General features: G+C 31.4%; 1 protein-coding gene across 2 annotated transcripts in view; it reads left to right on the forward strand.

The window, feature by feature from the left end:
• The window catches only part of LOC118195127 (uncharacterized), a 117,500-nt gene that overhangs the window by 46,776 nt on the left and 48,674 nt on the right, over positions 1–22,050 (forward strand). For both annotated transcript variants that reach the window (XM_035366377.2, XM_035366378.2), the window contains exons 3-4: positions 1,608–1,736; positions 10,126–10,186. In XM_035366377.2, the coding sequence (XP_035222268.1) occupies positions 1,608–1,736; positions 10,126–10,186 (190 nt within the window). The remainder of the gene's footprint in view (positions 1–1,607; positions 1,737–10,125; positions 10,187–22,050) is intronic.

A 22,050-nucleotide genomic window follows, 5' to 3' on the forward strand; every position in this document is an offset into this window, starting at 1 on the left:
TCATTTTCGTTGGGTTCTAGGATTTTGGAAAACTTGAAACAACGGGTGTCTTTTGGGAGCTAACATGCCACATTTAACCCCTACAATTGTGTAAAATTTTGACCCCGGATGGCAATTTTGAATTCAATAAGTCTTTCTCTTGGGAAATGGTGAAGTGCTGAAGCTAAAATTTTAGCTAAATAGAGACGAATAAAACTCAAACGGAATGAAAAAAGAATAAAAAGAAACAAATATACTTGTATTCAGTTATAGTGCAGGGTCAGTAAACTCCCCATCCCTTCATGAGCATAATACTGAATTCTAAACAACTTGTAAGTTGATCATAAATGAATTATTACATCATAAACTATTATAATGTAAAGAAATGCTGTCATCTCACAGAGTAGAGGAGAAGCCTGGTGCTGCCATCTATTGGCAAGGTACCCTCAGTAGGGGTGCCGGTATGTATTATATAACGGTACATATACATAATCTACCGGTTAAAAACATATACATAATCTTCTTTTAATTATCAGTTTCGATTGAAATGTAGTAAATATAAAAGTTTCAGCATGTGTATGTCATATATTTACAGATTTAAAATTTTTTCTTTCCCGCCAATAGAATTTATCAACCTTCAAACATGATACCTTGGAACAAGGTATATTAGTTTCATAACTGCAAAATATTGAGCATTCATAGTGTGGTGTTGCCTTTATAAGCGAAAGGAAATACTAGAAACTTATGATTATAGCTTTTGGTGTAGAGAAATTAGCATTTTTCGAAGGTTAAAAAATTGACAAACAACCGGTATATGCCCTTTAAAGGGTTAAGAGTAACAACTAGCTTTCAACCAAATGTACAAAAGTTGTGGATAAAAAAAACTCAGTTTTAACCATGACACTAAGGGAGGGGAATGCTGCGGCGCGCAATGAATTGGAAGTTGATCTGTCAGCACTATCCTTATCTTCAAGGCAGATGTTTTTATTTTATTCGGCTTATAATTTCTTACTAAATGTAGTATTTCATCTCGATGTACTCCATCTTTGATGTGACTTAAATCAAATTCCTCGTCATTATAAATATCACGAATACACATCAAATAGTTTTAGCTTTTAAGGCACCCATGCATTTTCTTGTGAATTATATTCTCTATTCCTGGACTTTGTTATTAAAAAAAGGGGGGAGTCTTGTGTTTTGGATATTAGGTCATTCCAGATAGTGAATGTCCAGATTTCAAACTTAGTACTGTGTTCCAGATTTCAAACTTAGTACTGTATTCCAAATTTTGTGTGTGTTATGAATGTATTTGTCACATATGTGTTTGTGCTGTATACCGATGTTGTATTGTGAAATATATTGATAAGAACTTCTTTAATGTGAAGTTTTTCTTCTTCCATCAAGATTTGAAATATATTATGTTTTTAAAGTATTTTTTTTATTTTATTTAGAGGAATTTATAGCCTTGAGGTGTAGCTGCTTATTTTTATTTTTAGTATTTCAATCTTTGAAAAATTTTTAAAAACTCTGTTTTCATAAATTTAACCACATACCTAGTTTTATTCTTTTTTAAATTAGAATAATTTCTATTATTGTTATTTATACATTATATTCTCTCTATTTTTTAGAGTCTATCCATTGCTGCTTTATTCCTAGGAGCAAAAATTGAAGAACAGCCTAGGAAATTAGAACATGTTATAAAAGTTGCTCATGTCTGCCTTCATAAAGATGCCCCACCATTAGATGTTAAATCAGAGGTAAGATTTATGTGCATATATATTTTCTGCTTAAATTAGAGGTAAGTCGTCTCCTTAACGTGCTTAGTTTTTTCTTTTTTTTAATGTGTTGGAATTTCTCATTAGTTATTACTGCAAAGTATGATCTTTGCCATCTTGAGTAGTGTGAAGTTAGAAACTAGCTTCTGGGCCATTGGACTGAGATCAATATGGTAGTTATGGTATGATATTATGATTGTAACAGGGGCATAGCTAGAGTTTCCAGCGCCCGGGGACAACTGAAGAATTTGCGCCCTTTTCTCTATGCCAAGAATGGGAAACATTTCATTAAAAAATTTTGTAGCATCAATTTGGTGCCTGGGGACAGATGTCCCCTCTTGCCCCACCCTAGCTACGCCACTGAATTGTAAGTATATGGTCAAATGTGATACTTAAACCGTGCCATTCTGAAAGTTCTCATGAGTGTTTGGTGGTTAAAGGAAGAGAAGTCAGATCCCTCGATTGTGTTTTGTAGGTGTTTGATCATAATTAGAATGACTAATCATTCTGTCACTACAGGAACCCAGGAGATTTTGACCATTGATAAATGCACATATGGAACTGAACTATGAATATTTACTCCGTTTTTGGGCTCCATCAATGGCTGAGTGATTAAGATGGTTGAACAGTAGGAGTTTGATATGGGTTGAATCTCAGGCAAATGGTCATGGGTAACATGCATGGAGTATAATGAAGGAGGTGAAACTGTCTAGTAGAAAAACGGTCCTAAAATGTCGCTTTCACTAGATGGCGCTGTTGTTCCATCTTAGTAAGTCCAAATGTAAACATTTATTGAGTAGGCAGGCGGCGAAGCTTACTTACGAATGAACAAATGTTTATGTTTTTAATGTCATGGATTGCGTTATTATCAACATTATAATATTCTGCTCACTAATGATTGTATTTTATTCCTCAAATTATAAAATTAATTTACAGCTTTCATGCTGTAAGGCTTGTAGTACTTTTTATGAATGATCAATTTGAAGATTTATGAATGATTAATTTAATGATTATTTTTCAGTCCCTCCCCCTTAGAAAAATAATCATATTACTAGTAATAATACTTGCTGTATATATATTAAATTTAATTAGAATAGTTTCTTCGCGTCTGTCATTTTGTAAAATGCTTAGATACACAGCTTGATATAAACTGTGGCAAAATTTTAATGAAGCTTATAGAATTTTTTGCTATAGCCAGTAAATTTTTTTCACTATCATAATAAGTTATTCTTTTTCATGAATCAAATGTCAGTTTTGATTTTTGATATTTTTATCATTTTCTGTTAAAAATTTCCATATCTTTCTTATTTGAGAAGTATGTTTCAAATTGATTTCAAAAGATTTTAAAATAGAATGACCAATGACAATGAAATGTGCCTAATCCATTTCCATTGAGACATAATTTCATGTTATGTCTCTCAGAACATGTTTTTGATTGAAAAATAATGCTTCTAAGACACTACAGACAAGTATCTTCATCTCTAACAATTTCCTTAATTTAAAAAAAAAAAAAAAAAAAAAAAAAAAAAAATCTATTTATAGCTCAAATTCAGAAAAGATAATGTAGAAATCTAAAAAAATAACAATAAATAAGTGAAGAATAAATTACACATGGGGGGGGAAACTACAATGAATGTGTAGCACAATAGTACCAAGCGCAGTTTGACGCACAATACTGAAATTATAAAAATGTCAAAAGAAAACTAACCTTTATAGCCATATCTTTATCAATTATAACCCTTTTTTTCATACATGTAATTAGTTGCCCATCGAGCACATACAATGAATTCAACTACAGAATTTACAGTCCACAAATAATGTGGTTTGGAAATCTTCTGCAGACTTTCAGTCAACAGTGGAAATGTAAAATCCTTTTTAGTAGCGGCAACATTATATGCAACCAATGGAGCGTTCTTTTTATTCACAGGCACATTTCTTGTAGTAGGTGCTTTTCTTTTACGTGACGGTTTGGATAAATATGAAGGCAAATTTGGAAAGATTGAGGGTATTGCTCCTTCTTGGAGTCTAGGGCGGCCCATTTCCAACTTGAATATTGTCCCATCGGACAACTTGGTCTCGTAAAATCGTTTTATATCAGTTTCTGCAAAATGATACTCGCATACAACATCCTTCTCTGAAAGTATTTGGTCGGCCCAAGAATTGCATGTCTCCATTTGTCTAGCAGCACAGGATCCTGTAAAATATATTTCAACAAGTATGTATAAATATCAGAATTCAGTTACATACAAAATAAAAACACTCTTGTCGTATGCAATTTTTTTAACGTAACTTTGATGCAAATTTAATATTTAATGATTAAAATTTAATTTGAAGATAGTAATGGTAAATTGAAATTTAATTCCAGCACATAATGCTTGAATAGTTTTACACATTCAAATTTAAAATCCTTGTGCATAATGGTTCTCACTGTGCAGTGTATCAAGATTTAAAACTTAATTTTTAACAGCCATTCAATTATGTGATTAGATGGCATGTTGCAACTTATGATATTTTTTCTTATTATTTACATTTAACAACATCGATAAGTGAAATTTTGCTTATCTATCTTAATGAATATCCACAGGAACACTTGGAATTCCATTTCATTTTTATCACACAGAAGCTTTATTTACAGCTATGTACAAGAATTGTATGCTTACATTAGAACATTCATCATGTTTTTCTGGTTGCCACTACATCTATCTCAAAAATCCGTAATGTGGTAAGAAAAATATAACAAGCTAAAAGTAAAAAACGCTGCGCTTTCTCGTGACCAGCTACATAAACTGTAACATGGCATGATTTTATAATATTCATAGCTTATTTAATATGCTAAATTTATCTCATGGAAAATCAATTTTTCATTACACTTATCTGCTGTTATGTTTTCACTCAACCATGCAAGTAAAGTTAATTTTAAGCAGAACAGTGTTCATTTCCATTTGTTATAAAAACGTACTTCAAACGGAAAAGAAGGGGAAATGAGTTAATCTTCTTTTCTGTAAATGAAATAAAGAGGCAAATATTCCATCATTCTTGCATAATTCCAGAAATTTATTTAACTTTAAAATCTCAGGATTGTCTGCTTTCATGCACGAAATGCAAATGCACATAAGTTATGTGAAATATTTAACTAATTTCCAATTTTAAGTTCTGTGAAATATTTAACTAATTTCCAATTTAAAGTTCTGTGAAATATTTAACTAATTTCCAATCTATTACTTTTTAAATACTCTCTTATTTACTAGCAATCCAGACGTTCTGTAAAGTTATATAAATTCGTCTGATCAGGCATGATATAAATGTTGCTCACCTTTGGAGCTCTAAATATACTTGGATTCTTGATTCCCAAGCTTTTATTATTCTGAATAACAGATGTGTAAGCACTGTTGCATCCAGGGACGAAGCAGGTTGCATTACAAGAATTACTCATGATGGAAATTGATATCAAATCAATATTTTCTGTATTGCTGCCTATGTCAAATCCTACGAAAAGTAGAAAAGCTAACGATTGCAGCACCCTCTATAAATAATGCGACAAAAGTGGACAATTTTTGGGAAAAGTTGTAATACCAGTTTCCCCTCCTTCTGTATACTCTGTGGTAACATGAATACAAAGCACTTTCTCTTAGAGAATCCTCCAGAAGGACATCCCTCCCAGTAAGCAGATATTTCTTGTGTGCTTTGATATATTCAAATAATCATTCTGCATGCTTGATAATACAAGTAAAAAAACGAGCGAAAACATGATTATCTTTATTATACCATTGAGAGGGAGAATATGTAGAATTATGTTTTTAACCTAGATCAAAAAAGTAAAATAGCATAAAATTACTTAATTCCCCCCCTCCGAAAAAAAAAACTGTTAAGAAAATATTTAACAGTTCTTTAGCTAGAAAAGTAAAAGGGTCTCTTATCTTTGCTTTCAATATTTATGTACAATAATGGAGTAGCCTTTTTATTTCTGACTTGAATTACTTTACAAGTCGAATATGGCATAGATTTTGAGGTGTGTTAATGTGCTAGTAATAAATTAAACTTGCCATTGTCTTTTATAAGCAATATTTTAAATTTAAGTAGATTTGAAAGCTGTAACAGAAAACTAAAGTTGAAAAAGAAAAATATGAATTTATCAAAAGATATTTTATTATCTTATGATGAATTGAATAATGTGTGGCATGATAAATACTGGATAAAATAATCATTGGGTGCTGGTTTCAACTAGTAGGGCAGAGTTCAGAGGTGGCAGAGCCACTGGGCAACAGAATCCAGGAACAAAGCGCAGCAGTGGCAAAATGACTAGTGTGGGTCTTGCAGCTTACAATTGTACAATTTTGAATATTGTAAAACTTTTTAAAGTAGGGAAGTCATGGGATGGTCTTTAGAAAGCTGGTAATAAAAATAATATTTTCATAAAATATTGCTGTAGATGTAATGTGATAGTATTACAATATATAAACAAAAATGATTGTGTGTTGGAAATAAATGTTACATCGAAAAAGTATTAAAGAAGTTTGCATAACTCTTGTTATGCAATCTCTTAATGCTAGAGACAATGCTTAACAAGAGTTATGCAATAATCCTAAAAGTCCTCCACGAAGGCATCCCTCCTTTTAGGCAGGTAGCCCTCGAGGCTTTGCCATAATCACATACATACACAATTTTCTGTACACATCATGTAGAGGGGAAATTCTGGCTGCCAGGTTCCGTCGCCAAATCCCTTGGCAAATTTTCCCTTCGCTTTCTAGCGGCGTAATAGCATTATGTGTATGGAACCTCTTTCTTCTTCACATAAACGTTCTTTGGTTAGAATAACTTCCATGTACAGTACACACGGGATTTGGCGACATGATGATGAGCAGTAAACGGGTCATTTTGGTCTTGATGACAATTTTCAAAATCGTGCTTATTAGGCCTTACCGTATACTAGGATTTTACCGCAAAATCTTTTTAACCCTTTTTTCTTCCCTTTTTAATAAATACCTTATTTGTCATTTTGCAGTAAAATAAAAAATAGTAATCAGTCATCTAGGCTAACCATGTAATATAACTATATTCGCTAAAATATTGTTGATTATTCTAATTCAATTTTTAATTATCTTTATTTTTATGTTATTTGTATCATTTAATGTTATTATTATTATGTTATTATTTATGTAACTATTTATTATTAGTAAATAATATTTCCAAATTTCAGGAAATTTTCTCTGGCGTAATCCTGAAATTAATTCTAGCAGTATGATGACTACCATCACGAAATTTAATGCACACATTTTTTCCTTATGTATGCTGTGAAATAAATATAAAATACCTCAATTTATTAAAAAAAATATTATTAAATAGATTTCTTTCTTTCGTTTAGCTGCAGAATGTCTGCAAAAAAAGCCTCATTTTATTCCAGATTGGGCAGATTCTAATCTCAATCTTCAGTGGGGAAAACAACTCTATTATAATTATATTTGTGTTTTCAAGTGTTAAGGTGCCTTTTAAGAACACACCTCACACAAATTAAATTTACCTAAAATCTAACCTAACTACTTAGCATTGCGTTGTGATTTATAAGGACAGGTTTAACCTCAAGTTGAACTGATGATTATCATGAGTAATAAAATAATTAAATAAAATACACAGTTGGTATCCAATGTATATATCTTAAATTTTCTAAGTTTCTTAAATGGGAAAGTAAACAAAATTATCAAACAAAGTATACCAAGAATAAGTAAGAATAAATGTCCCCTGGGATTTAGTGAATAATTAAGTGAATTTGCTACACAACACAAGTAATGCCATAATTAATTTACCTCTTGGCACAGCCAACATGCATTACGCGGATAGACTGGAATTTTCTTGAAACGAACCCTGAAAAAGTCAGGGAATTTCATTCTCCTGTTTGAGTGGCAACCCTGTGGAAATCACAACATTGAAAAAAGGGGGAAAAATTTAAATTAGAATATTAGTGCAGCAAAATCATCAGAAATATATCTCTAGTTATAATTTTAATAATATATGCATTAATAAAGATATAAACATATTTTTAAATGTAACAAATCTTTAATTTATAAACACTTTAATAACACATTTTAGAAATATACTGCATTTGAGTTATCACTGTATCTATATTTGAAATACACTATTTAATTCAGTGTTTTCTTCTAAGAAAGTAAAAGAAATAGACAATAATAGTCCGTGAAGCTTTTAATTATGTATGTACTGGTAGTTTAACTTATTTGAAAATAAAAATATTTGTGCAATTATATGTAAAAAATTATTAAATAATTTTCACTAAAAATATGGTGAAAAGTATGCTAGAATTCTTACTTGTTTAATAATAATTTATTCAATTTTGTTTGGCTTCCTTTTGGAATAACTATGATAATTTTCTATTATTTAGAAACTGAAATGCAGTTTCAAAATCTATCTAAACTCGCGTATGTGATAACAGATCTCATTGCAAGTACAAAACGCGGATAATCATACATCAAAGGAAGTTGTAGGTATACATATGAAGCCAAATATATACATAATGAAGATATTTAAAGTGATTAGAATTATAATGGGCCCTCAGAGGTGTTACAATCTTGGAGCCTCAACAATCTGTCCTCTTTTCCTCTTCTCATAGGTATTACTTTTCCCTTCCTTTCTGCCTTATAGTTTTTTCTTGTAAGATGCTGTGATAAATTTTTTGTCTTTGGCTTACTGTGTTGAGAAAACTGCCAGTGCATTTGCTGCTAGTGTCATGTGGCTGGAAAGGAGGGGTGAGGTACTGTTCCTAGCATGCTGCTTTGGCCTCACTACAATTCAAATGAGGAGCACTTAGCTGTCTCCATTAGTGCCAGTTTTCTGGTGAGTAGTCTGTAGCTTCAGTGGCTTGGGGAGGGATAAGTTTCCTGCAGTTCTGCTTTCGGGAAAGTCAACTGCGCAAGGCTTTAATTTTCGTATAGACCCAAGTAAGCCTTGGTCATTCACAGATTTTTTTCCAATTATTATTTTTTCAAACAATGTTATGAGTTAGCTATATGCTAATATTTTGAAGCCTGTTTCTGTTTTACATAATACAATTCTGTAAAATGAATGAATAAATTCTCTTTTAGTTACATAGAAATTTAAATATTTCACTCTTCAGTTTGCGTGCAGTCTCTAAATTTTTGGAGTGCATGATCCAAATATTGCAATATTTTAGTCATTTTTGTTATATGGGAGGCAAACTTTTTATGTTTTATCTTCAAAATCAATATAAACTTTTATTTTTACATATAACAATATGTATTGGGAACCATATCTTAGACTGCATAGTTTTCTCAGAAATTTTTTTTTTTTTTGTAAATTAAAAATGGTCAAAACATGAATATTTGCCTTATCTAAAATATTTTTGTATGTAGAATGTATATGTCTGTGAAGAACAGGTGTGAAAATAAAGGTTGCATAAAGATTTTTATGAGGATAGCGTAATAGGTAACTAGACATGGACCCCATCAAATTACCATTTGCATGGGTCATTTCAACATTACCTGGGTGATATGTATAAAGATAGTGGAAGAAATCCAAAAATGTTTTATTAACTCAGAATTGCCTGTTTATTCAAATTTATTTTTCATTTGCTTAAAAGCAAAGCCATATTAAAATAATGGACATTTAAATATGAAATTTGTATGACTCTTGGAATTAAATTTTTTTTTTAAGGCATCAAATTAATTTGCACACCAAAAATTTAGTTTGTCAGCTTTGTTAATCAAATTTCATGCTGCACTGAATGTTTTCTCTTTTATAAATGAAATTATTCTTTTGGAAAAAAAAGTGTAGTTGCTTATTATTGGATACCTTTTTTTCCAATCTTTTTTCCGCCCTTAATCCATCTGTTCTGAATTCTAATGATTCTTTTTTCTATTACAACAGGTTAAATGAGGGATTGATTTCTTGGTGTTAAAATGCTCCCAGATTAATTTGCCAGACCTGTTATCTGGCAAATTAGTAATGGCACCTGGTAGTTAAATAATAAATTTCTGCTCTATTTTCAAGGTTTCGAATTTAATCAAGGGGCTATATCATATCCAGTGTTTGAACTTATTATGTAAATAAGTTCTCGATTGGATGTTCATTGAATGGTAAAAATTTCCCACAACTATTTTCGGTAATTTCAGAATACATTTCTCAATATAATTTCAAATATATTAACTAATTCTTTATGTACTAATATCAATATTAAACATTTAATATAACGAATGTAATTATATTAAATGTTAAATTTTATATTTTATTTTAATGAATATTAAAAGTAAATTTCAATTTTAAAAAGTGCCGAAGTAAATGAAATTATTTATTAAATGATTGTAAAGAAATATTGATGAACTTCTATTTTTTTTTTTTTTTTAAGGCATATTTAGAAAAACAGTATGAAGTAGTTGCTCTTGAAAATATTTTACTTCAAACTTTAGGTAAGTTGAATTGTTGAATTAATTATTAATTTTAATTGAATCAGATAGTCCTACGAACCACTCATCTCCATTTCCCCCTAAAAATCCTCCCTTTTTTTCTGTTGGAAATCTGCATTGTCTTGCTTGCTGTAGTGCTGATGATAATGCCATTAATCTTTCCTATATAAATGGAAGTAGCCATAAAGAAATGCTTCGTGTTCAACTCTTTAGTGTCTTAGATTCTTGGTTAGTATTCAAGTGCCCTCCTCTGTGTTGAGATCTTCAGCATTATAGGACAAATTAGAATTTAATTTGAGGGCATTGGTCTTTAGGTATAGCAACCAAAACATACAATGCTATTCTGTTCCTATTGATTTAGTCTTGTATTCCTGAAGAATTATTAAGAGTCTGGCAGAGACAGTCATTTGGTGGAGCACCAAAACATTTGCCTTGATAATTAGTGAAATTTATATGAAATGAAGTCAAAATGAGCAACAAATTTCAGTTGCAGTTACAGGTTTTAATTTTAAGAATAAATTTTTTAAGGAACATAAAATGGTTAATTCAAAAGCAAATAAAGAAATTCCCAATGCTGCTGATTTATTCATTGCTAGAGAAAATAATTTAAGTAATGTTTGTTTATTAGCAATAACAAATGTTTCAGAATTAAAAATATGTCACTGACACAAAAGAAGAAAACTGTGTTAAATAAAAAGGCACTGCTTTTGTTGTTTGAAATCAAGACATAATGGAAGGGACTGTAAGTATTCTATAAAAATGTTTTTTATGTTTAAGGAGTCATTTTATGGTAATGTGTTGAGAACATAGACCAAATAATAATGCTAACGATAATGAGAAAAGTAATTTAGTTTGTGGAAACAAGTCCCTCAAATCAATGAAGAAGAATGTAGGGTGTGTTAATACATTGCATTCAAGTTTGTTTACTACCCCTGAAATTTTTCTTCTCTCATAGTAAAGTTAATAAATAATAATGCAGAGTGTCATGTTTGTGTAGTAATTGAAATAGGATTGCAGCATTAATTTATATTAAAAAAACCCTCAGCTCTAAATATGAATAATGAACAAACTGCTTAATATTTAACAGTAATAACATTCAGAAGTATACCCAGAAGATCCTCAAGATGAGAAACATAAGGATGAGATTAAGTAATCTATACTACAACATTTTCTAGACACTAATGAAGTATGTTGGCAGGTGCGCATATAATATATATATATATATATATGGTATGGAATATGGAAAGACATTTACTATCCTGTATATGACAGTTATGAGTTGGTTTTGAAATAGCTTGATTTCACATGTATACTACTGAGGAGATTTTGGTATGGGAAAACAGGTGTTACATCAGATATATTTTTTTTTTTTTTTTTACAGTATAAGCAAAGGCGACAAGAAACTTTTTTTTTTTTTTGACACAGAATGAAATTTGCATGTTTTTTCTTATAATCAAATCGTCTTTGGCAGTAGTGAGTCCTTTTTTTTTTTTTTTTTTTTGTTAGGAGTGGTTATTAATCATCACTTCACGAAGGAATGTAAGCTTATTCCCTTTGACGCGCGCGATATTATTTTTATAATTTTTTAACTAAAAACTCTAGAAATTGAATATTATGATTCTAGAGACAAATAATATATGAATTAAAAAAATCTACTCTTGCCCATTGTTTTGTGGATGGTGGTCGCACTGTGAAACCATCGCGCATCTAGGACTTTGAAACTTATCTAAGTAGTGAAAAGAAAAAACTTTCTCCGTGCGCATTTCCAATAAATGGCAAAATTTAAAAAAAAAAATGCATGTAGGAATTGCATAATATATATATTTTTACATTATTTTATAAAGCAAATCATCAGAAAAAATTAAAAAATAAACATTTATGTAATTTTTCTATAGCAATGAAAGTACCTACATAATAAGGAAGTTTGGCTACACGGATTAAAAAAACTCAGTAAAATAAGGATAAAAAAAGATTTGGTGTTTTTTTTTTAATTTCAAAGAACAAATTTTTTTTTTGTGACACTGTTCACACTGTTTTTTGTTTGTTGTGTTTTGTGTTTTTGGTACATGCATAGACCCACATTGCACATTTATCTTCTATGAGGTTTCTTCCTTGTGCTACTACAAAATGTACACTGCCTGGATCTAAATTTCACTGGTATGTGTCCAGCGTTATTTAGTTTCTTTTCATCTGGCACATGAAATTTGTCTTTTTTTTTTTATGTTAATGGGGGGGGGGGCTTGGTCGTTTTGCCTTTGGTACGGATCATTCGTTTCCCATTCATACTTATTTTATTCGTATTTCGTCCCAAAATATTCAGAAAATATTTTTTATTTAAATAAAACTTTATGCGATTTCTATTTTTAATTACAGCAAAGTATATTTACATTAAATTTAAACCACAGGAAATAATTTATAAAATCACAATACTAGCTTGAGGAGCAAGTGTGTTGAGGTCAGAGAAAGACCAGAGAAGTCTCTGGAAAAGAAAAACCTTTTTACTGGGCAGGTGCATGTATTGTTTAGTAATAAAATCACTCTGTGGTTTCGAAACCCTTTATCTATATCCAGGTAAAAATAAACATTTCTATTTGAGAAGCAAGCAACCGCCATTTTGAAGAGCAGTGGTTTCAAGGCGCGACCACCGAGCCTCTAGAGCAGTGTTTCCCAACCTTTTTTGTGCTATGCCCCACCCAATCCTCTCTAAAAATTTTACGTTCCCCCTAGCATATACATAATTTTTAATATTTAAAAATTGAAATATTCACGAAAGAAACTTGAATGATAGCTTTTAGGAAGAAATGACTATGAAGTTTTGTGATGAAACACAGTAAGTGAACTGTCAAAACATGGAGAACTGAAATTCAAGAAGTGAAAGTTTTTTATTTTAAGTATTAATAATTTTTATTATTTAAATTTAGCGAGTTCCTTGCACTTGATACTTGCTGCAAAGAAATTTTATGTCAGGTTCCAATTTAGGTAACTTGAGTCTCAAGTCTCCCTCTTTCATTATATCCAACCGATTTTTTTTAGCAGCATTTATGGCACTAAATCTGCATTCAGCAAAATATAAAGATGGAAATGGTAACAATAGTTCTCTTGCAAATTTTGTTGCATTTGGATATCTGATTCTGGTTTCCTCACAAATCTATGTCATCGCTCCTTTTATATTAAATAACGTTTTAATTGACTCATCATTTTGCATTTCTGCGAGTTCTTCTTTTTATTGCATATTTTAAATATCAGCCAAATCCACTAGCATTGGCTGCATCATACCAGTTGGAAAATCGATTTGTTTTAAGTTGCAAAATCTTTTAAATCAGCCGATAAAAATTTCAGATAATCGATAATAACAAGTATAGCGGTAGTCACGTCACATTTTTGGAGCCAATGAGACTTTTCAAAATTTTTGTGGTAAATAGTAGATGCCTGACATAATTCAACAAATATAATGAAACCGAATATCTTCCTTTTGCATCATAAGTTTTATTTGCTCCTTGAAGTTGTTTATTTAATATACAGTCAAAAGTCGTTAATTCGGACACCCATAATCCGGACCTCAAAGCTACAAACTTTCTGCGCATGCTTCGCGTTCACGCATGCGCACAGGCGTTTACGAGAGAGCGTAAGACCCTTACGGCTGCGAATATGTTTGTGCGTGCGTATGCGCGTTTAATGTGTAACGGAGTTATACGCTAAGCTAAAGTTATCTAATTCAGTTAATGTTGCTGATTGCGTTGTTCCTTAATCTTCAAATTGGATCCGGCTTATTATTTTTTGCAGACTGTTAGAGCAATTTTATAAAAGTAAGCTTGAACTTTCGATTATGTCAAATAGAATTTCTGATATATATTTACTACAAAGCGAAAGTATGTTTTGAAATCCGAAATCTGTTTATCAATTTCACGCTACTCTGCGGCAGAGGGGTGGGGGCAGAAATGTCATTATTAGATTATGATAGATTAGAAAGATTATGTCAAATAGAATTTCCAATATATATTTACTAATATGTAATTTGTATCTACAAAGCGAAAGTATGTTTTGAAATCCGAAATCTGTTTGTGAATTTCACGCCTCCGATTGGAAGTTGATCTGTCAACACTATCCTTATCTTCAGAGCAGATGTTTTTATTTTATTTGGATTATAATTCGGTACTCTGTCTTTTGATATGATTTAAATCAAGTTCCTGGTCATTATAATTCCCTTCGGATAGTGAAGAAAGTGACCCAGAGGTTATTGAAAACGAAAACATTTCGATTGACAAATTAGTTGGTATTCTCAACACAGCAATTATAGCACTTGAACAGCGGAACTTTGTAACTAAACAAGAAATTATGTCTGTTTAATAGAATTAAAGAGAAAGTATTATCACATGAAACGAAGCAACTTACATTGAAGGAAATGTTTAATAAAGTAAACAAATAAATATTAAGCTTTTTCTTTTTGTAAATTTTGATACCCTTTAGATCATAATTGTTCTTTATTTCATAAATTACGGTTTCACATTTTTAATTTTGTAATTTTTGCATGCCATCTTACCAGATTTAAACTGATGATCTATAATCCGAAAAAATCGATAATCCGGAATCGCCGAAGTCCCGACGAGTCCGGATTAACGACTTTTGACTGTATTTAATTTTTGAAAGATATCAGCTAAATAACTCACAATTGCCTTGTTATCATCCGTTAACGGATTTTTTTAACTTGAAATAAGTTTGTCGCTTGAAAAATAACTAACGGTATCAAATAGTTCCATAATTCTTTCCAAGCAGTTCCCTTTCGACAGCCTTCTTACTTCAGTGTGAAAAGTGTCATATAGTCTTCATTTTGTTCTTCATAAAATAACTTGAAAAGACGATCACATTTGGCCTTAGCTTTAATAGCATCGATAGATACACTTTATAACTGAATTTAGTACTTCATTTAGAACAGGCGAATTATTTTTAGCTACCAGGTTTTCTCTATGAGTAACACAATGCACAAGAAGCATTTCTGGATTCTCAACTTTTATCAATTTTAAGCAACCCTTTTTCTTATTCCGTGTTTTATTTTATTTTTCAACCATCATATTAGGAGCTCTGCAGTACAAGATGTTTATATTTTTTATTGGTCTATTTTTAGCTTACTATAAATATCTTTGAAGTTAGTGGTGCTTTCTAATGATTTACAGAACATTTCTTCGGCAAAATCTCCTTTATGAATATATCTTACATAAGTTACAAGTACTGCCTCATTGTCTCTCACAGTTGGTTCATCCATTTGCACCGAAACTTTTCTTGTTTTCAGCTTTTCAGCAAGTTGTATTTCAATATCCTCACTCATTTAATCTTTCTTCTGCAAACAATATTGTTATTTCATAGCTTTAACGTCTTTGTCATCTTTTTTTAGAACAATTTTAAATGATGATATTGATCGTTTGATTAAATTCTCCCCTATAGCAACAGATTAAGCGATGAGTAATGAAATTTGATAAATAGTCTCAAGAGCACGATTAACAGTTGCATTATGAGCATTAAATAGGCACTTTAATTTTACTCTATTTTAAAAAATTTTCCTTAAAGTGTGAAAATAATTCGAATCTGAATTAATATCAGAATTATGTTTCGCCTTCAAATGTGCCTCAAGACGACCTAGTTTCATTGATTTGTTGGTCAGGCATTATTGGCATAAAAGGACAAAAGTTGACCTTTTATGGACTGGGTATGAAACCAAATTTTAAATATGCCTCCGAATACGGACAAACGTTTTTTCTTGCTTGCACCCCTCATTTCACTAAGGGCTGAAAGAAATAAATATAAACAAAGCTGAAAGCAGCTGCTGTTGCCATTCAAGGAAAGAAGAATATACTGGTTGCCATTCCTGCAGTAAAAAATAAATTAAATTCTGTGGCCGAAATTTGCGAGAAACGTCTGGAAAGCATAATGTGTCAGTTATTTAAATGCCTTTAAAGGCATTCTTTATAAAATATTTAAAATGCACCGCAATTTAAAAACATTTTTATGTGTACATCACTTACATTTTTCTTTATTTTGAAGAATAAAAAATTAAATTTCGAAAAATTTTGACTTCATGAAACATATTTAGAACGTCCCTTTTTCCCCTTAAACTCTGGACGAGTCCATTTTCGAATTGCCCCCCTTAACGGTCGCATTGCCCCCTTGTGGGGCTTGGGCCCCACATTGGGAAACACGGCTCTAGAGGATTGTGAGCATTGTGACACAATGCTCTTGTGGTGCAGTGGTCGTGCCCTGAAACCACAAAGCAAATGCCATACATATAGAGTTTTTTTTATATATGCATTTTAATTATTACTATTTTTGTTGTTTATGATAGAAATCATTATGTGCGATGAATAACTTTTGAAATTTAAAGTTGTTTATATTAATAAAAGGAAGTTATTTTGTTTCATTGAAAACAAATTTTAAAAGGCATCCGATTTGAAGTACTAAGACCTAAAACATGTATGATTCTGCAGTCATTTTGTGTTATTTAAAGGTGAAAGATCAGTAATCAATTGATTTTTACTCAAAAGTTTCGTAAGGAAGAGGAGAAAAAAATTTGAAAATGGGTGGTTTCAAGGCACGACCACCGTGCTTCAAAGGGTTAAACAAGGAGAAAGACATTAGTCATATTTTATTATAGAACTGAAAGATATTTTTTGTACTAATAATTGTATTATCAGTGTAGAATACAGATGAGAATTTGAATCCTTTATAAGAGAAGCAACTGGGATTTTGAAGGAAGCACAACTTGATTTGAGAGGTTGGGACACAAATGTTTGATTACTTACATTTTTGAAACTAGTGAGTAAAATACTGTAGGATTTATGGGACAGAGAATACTTTTAGGTAATTTAAGGAAGATGAAGTGGTGACTAAATAAAAATCACATCAGTTGTTAATAGAATGTGTGATCCCATAGGATGGGATGAACTCATTGAAGTGAACAAAAGACTTACCATAATTAACGAATATCATGATACCCTCATGGTTTGGTGGGAACAGAAAGATAAATTTAAGTTTGCTTACTTTCTCTGATGCAAGTTGACTAGTGTATGCTGTTGCAGAATTCATAAGATGCATAATAAAATAATGTCTAAAATACTGATGGTAGGAGAAAATCATGGGTGTTCTTAAAGAAATATTCTTAGGAAAATTTTGCTGCATTTTGAAGGAATAAAAACAGTTCTTTGCAACTGTAAAACAGTCATCAGATGGATACTCTAACTTAATTCTGAAGATCCAACTAATCCAGTTCTTTTGACTCATCAAAGTATTTCTGAATGTATTTATGAATGATACTGACTTTGAGTACGAATTAAGATTGATTGAAGAGTTGCACTAAATAATTCATAGTAATAAATATTAATGCCATCATGTGAATTGGAAGTGATAATAAAAAAAAATTATTTGGGCTTTTATCTAGCGTAATAAAGCTCATCCCCAGACATAACAGTAAAGTTAGAATTATACGTATGAAGATACTATCGGACATACTGTTACAATCAATTCAAAGAACCTACCCGTTCGAAAATGGTTGGGCATTAAAATGTTTGTGAATTAATGTAAGACTTGGAATAGTTCAGAAGTGATAAACACCAAAATGCATGAGGAAAGATAAAAGAACTTTGGAAGAATTTCCCTAAACAATCTGCATATGGTCGTGAAATTAATATTCCCAAGAAAAGGAAACTTATAAAATTGTTATTTGTAAAAGTATCGTAGTAATGTATAATATTTATACTTTGCTTAAATGTTAGCTCCCCCCTCCAGGAAATAAAAACTTTATTATTGAAATTAGTTTAAACTTCTATTGCGAAAGGTTGATCTAATTCTAATTGAAGGCAAATACTGCAACAATCTACAAAAATAATAATTTTATTTACAAAGCAACCTGGATTGCATCGATGGTTCACTACTAACTACGTCGCAAACTGAAAAACTAACATTCTTTCTCAGAAGCGAAGCGCCCTCTTAACGGCGATACAGAAATCATTTGTGGGGTTTTTCCTACGCTCCCCACCTGATAATGTTTTGCAAAAAATATCATTATTTCAGCATACAAATAATAAAAATGTAAGAAAGCAACTTACATATCAAGTACATTCAACTGGTGTAAATATAAACTGCAAAAGGAAATTCTATAAAATAAACAAATGTAGTTAACTGCATCAATTTAAATGTTACTCAATACGTAAATATTAAATTGAATTACAAACAGTAAATTATTAGTAATAACTAAACTAATTATCTAAAATTAATGTTAGTGAACATGAAATATAAGAAATAAAATTAAAAGGTTACAAAATTAGTTCATTTTCAGTCTGATAGTTCAAGGGGGTGTGTCAATTGCACAGGTCTCTTAAAGTTCCCTTTTTTAGTTTTTACTACACATGATTGTACAAGACCATCACATCCTTTAAAGACTTGAATTACTCGACCTAAATCTCAGAGGACCTTAGATTTAGTTGTTCCTTCAAGTAAAACTATTTCACCAATTTTAAGATTTTTCTTGGCTTCTGGTGTACCGAAGAAGTGAGCATTTCTTAACTCAAGAAGATACTGATTTTTCCATTTTTCCCAGAACTGTTTTATAAGTGTTGTCTGATATTATTTTCATTTTATTAGACTCTTTCTTGTTGGAGATTTATTCAGGATCTCAGCAAAGTTGTATGGATATTCATCCTTATGTCCGATCAATAGGAAATCAGCCGGCGCAAGCGGTTCAGGTTCACGTAAATCGTTGTAAACGTAGGTCAAAGGATGTCTATTCACAATATTTTTTACCTTTGTCAACACAGTCATAAATTCTTTAAAATTCAGTTGCTCTGCCTAATATCTTTTTCAACGGTTCCTTTATGGTTTTCATAAGGCGTTCATAAAAAAAGCTCCCCACCATGGAGCAAGTTCGACGATAAATTTCCAAGTCAAGCCTTCATTTGCTAGAAAATTTTGAAAGTCTGTAACTTTAATTATGCTGTAAAAATACTGTAAATCTTTGGCAGCATATTTGAAAGTTTTCGCGTTGTCTGAATAAAAGGTGCGGCAGTTTCCTCTTCTCGAAATGAAATGTTTAAGAGCCAAAATGAATTTGTTTGCAGACATATTGGAAATGAGTTCTAGATGTAATGCTCATGTAACAGCGCATGTAAACAATACAGTGTATGATTTCTGAATGTCATTTCCAGACTTGATGTAAACTGGACCTGTGAAATCCACGCCTGTAACATAGAAAGGTGGAGTTTCAACAATTCGGTCTTTAGTTAATTGAGCGGTCATTTGTTTCGCTGGTTTTACTGTGTGTTTCCGACAAATTAAACAGTTCCCTAAGACTCTTTACCAGCTGACGGCCTTAAGAATCCAAAATTTCTGTCATAGTTTGGCTAAAGTTGCTGCAACTCCCGCATGCAGAACGCTATGTTCCCTTTTTACAATTAATTCAGTTGGAATCTTTAGGAAGAAGAACTGAATGCTTCTCGTCAACTGTATATTTGGTTTCTTCTAATCTTCCCTTAATTCGAAGAATTTTATTTTCATCAAGAAATGGTGCCAAGCTGAATTATTAGAGCTTGGAGAAATTGACTTGTTAGATTGAAGAGCCTTAATTTCAGGTGTGAAGAAATCCATCTGGGCTTTACAAACACAAAAAATTTCAGTGTCCTGAATTTCAGAAGCACTTAATGTTCCACTATTAGAAGGCAGTTTTCTTGCCTTAGCAACGAAATGTCTAATCCATGCCATAATTCTGAGATATTTCAGCACATAACTAAATTTTGTTATATCCAATAGTTGATCATCTCTTTTCACAACAATGTCATAAACAGATATCTTACTACAGCGTTCTAGTTATTTATCGTTTCTCACGTCAAACTTCGGTTGAACTGGCCATTCTGTACGTTTGTTTCGTAACCATTCTGGTCCAAACCACCAAAGTAAACAATTTCTTAAATTAGCAACAGTAGTTCCTCGTGATATGAGGTCAGAGAGGTTATCTTTCCCACGGCAATAATGCCAATTATTGCTTTAAGTTAGTTTCTGAATTTCATAAACTCTGTTTTTGATGAAAGTTTTAAATCTTACGGGAGATCCATGAATTGAAAATACGTTATTTGAGAATCACTCCAGTGGAATGAGATTACTTCTTATTTTAAACATTTTGCGATTCTATCACTCAATCTAGCGGGTAAAAGCACACCCAAAAGCACCAATCTAGGAAGTGTAAGTGATTTCAGAGGTGCAACTCTACTCTTGGAAGCAACAAAAACTGTTTGAAAAGTTCAAAACTATTTTTAGATATACCACGTATCCATAAGCTTTCAAATTAGCATCAGAAAAGCTATGGAGTTCTATTTGTTTCACATCTGCATCTAATATTCCCTCTAAATAGTAGCGGGGAATTCTGAGATGGTTCAGTTCTTCAATTTCTTCGTACCAGGCTTTCCATTTATAACTAAGATCAGGTGGCAGTTCATCGTCCCAGTCAATTTTGGTAGACCAGATTTCCTGAATCAGACACTTTATTCTTATAGTGAAAGGGCCATAAAATCCGACAGGATCAAAAATACGACCTGCGTTTTGCAATAGAAAACATTTTGATTTGCTTGACAAGGAAATGAAATTTGTCAAGTGCTGAGTGTCAAAATAAAAATTATCATTATCCATCTCCCAGTTAATTCCTAACACTTTGATCAGGACAACTTCAGGAGATTCTTGCATCGAAAATTTTTTGCGATGCCAAATATCTTCGAGTTCTTTGGAATTAGTATGCCACTTATGTAGTGACATACTTCATTAAAAATGTTCACAATTTCTAAACTTGTTTTCAGGGCTTGTTCTAAATTTTGTTGACCACCAATAATGTCATCAACATACAGGCAGTTCTTTAAGAGTTCTACTGTTTCAGGATATATTTCTGAATATTTTTAAGGTGATGCTTAATAGTAGCAGCTAGAAGAAAGGGACTAGATTTTACTCCAAACAAAACTCTTGTAAATCTAAAGGTTTTCAAACTTTCATTGTTATCATCAGGATCATCTTTCCAAAAGAATCGTGTAACGTCCCTGTCTTCTTCATTCAACTCTATCTGTAAGAATGCTTGTGTAATGTCGGCTGTAAAGGCTATCGAATTTTGTCTAAATTTTATCAATAAATCAAAAATATCAGGATATAGGTTCGGACAAGTATATAGACAGTCATTTAGAGAGAGTGTTTTTGGTTTATGGGCTGAAGCATCATAAACTATTCTTAGTTTGCTTATTGCTCTATCATTTCTGATGACTGCTCTATGAGGTAAATAAAATAAGGTTTTATCATTTTGATTGTCTTCTTGAACTGGTTCAATAATATGTTTTAACTCGTAATCCTTTAAAACCTCTGTGTATTGAACAAACAAAGAGTTATCAATTTTAAATTTGTTAGTCAATTTCTTAAATCTTTCAAGTGCTATATCCCTATTATCTTCCATTAAATGTTTTGAATTCGGTTTACCAGGTAATTTTACTTGGTATCTGCCATTCTTATACTTGATATCAGATTCAAAAGATTTCATAATTTCTAAATCAACAGTTTTGTCGTTTTGAGTATCACTTTCCAAACCAAAGTTTTCTAGCTTCCAAAACTGTTGTAACTGATCTGATATCAAGTTTTCATTTACTATTATTTTCATAGTTAATAATTCAGTATGATCATTATTTACTTTACCCTGCAAACACCACCCAAAAGCAGATTCTGTGGCTACTACATTTCCTGAAATTCTTTTAATTTTACCAGTAATTATAGAATAGTAGAAATCTAACCCTATGAGAATATCAATTTTGTCACTTTTTCTACAACAGTCTACTAATTGTAAATTTTGTAAAATTTTATTT

Source organism: Stegodyphus dumicola, chromosome 5 (genome assembly GCF_044657685.1).
Source record: "Stegodyphus dumicola isolate Sdum_Otavi_A_Nest chromosome 5, ASM4465768v1".
Taxonomy (NCBI): domain Eukaryota; kingdom Metazoa; phylum Arthropoda; class Arachnida; order Araneae; family Eresidae; genus Stegodyphus; species Stegodyphus dumicola.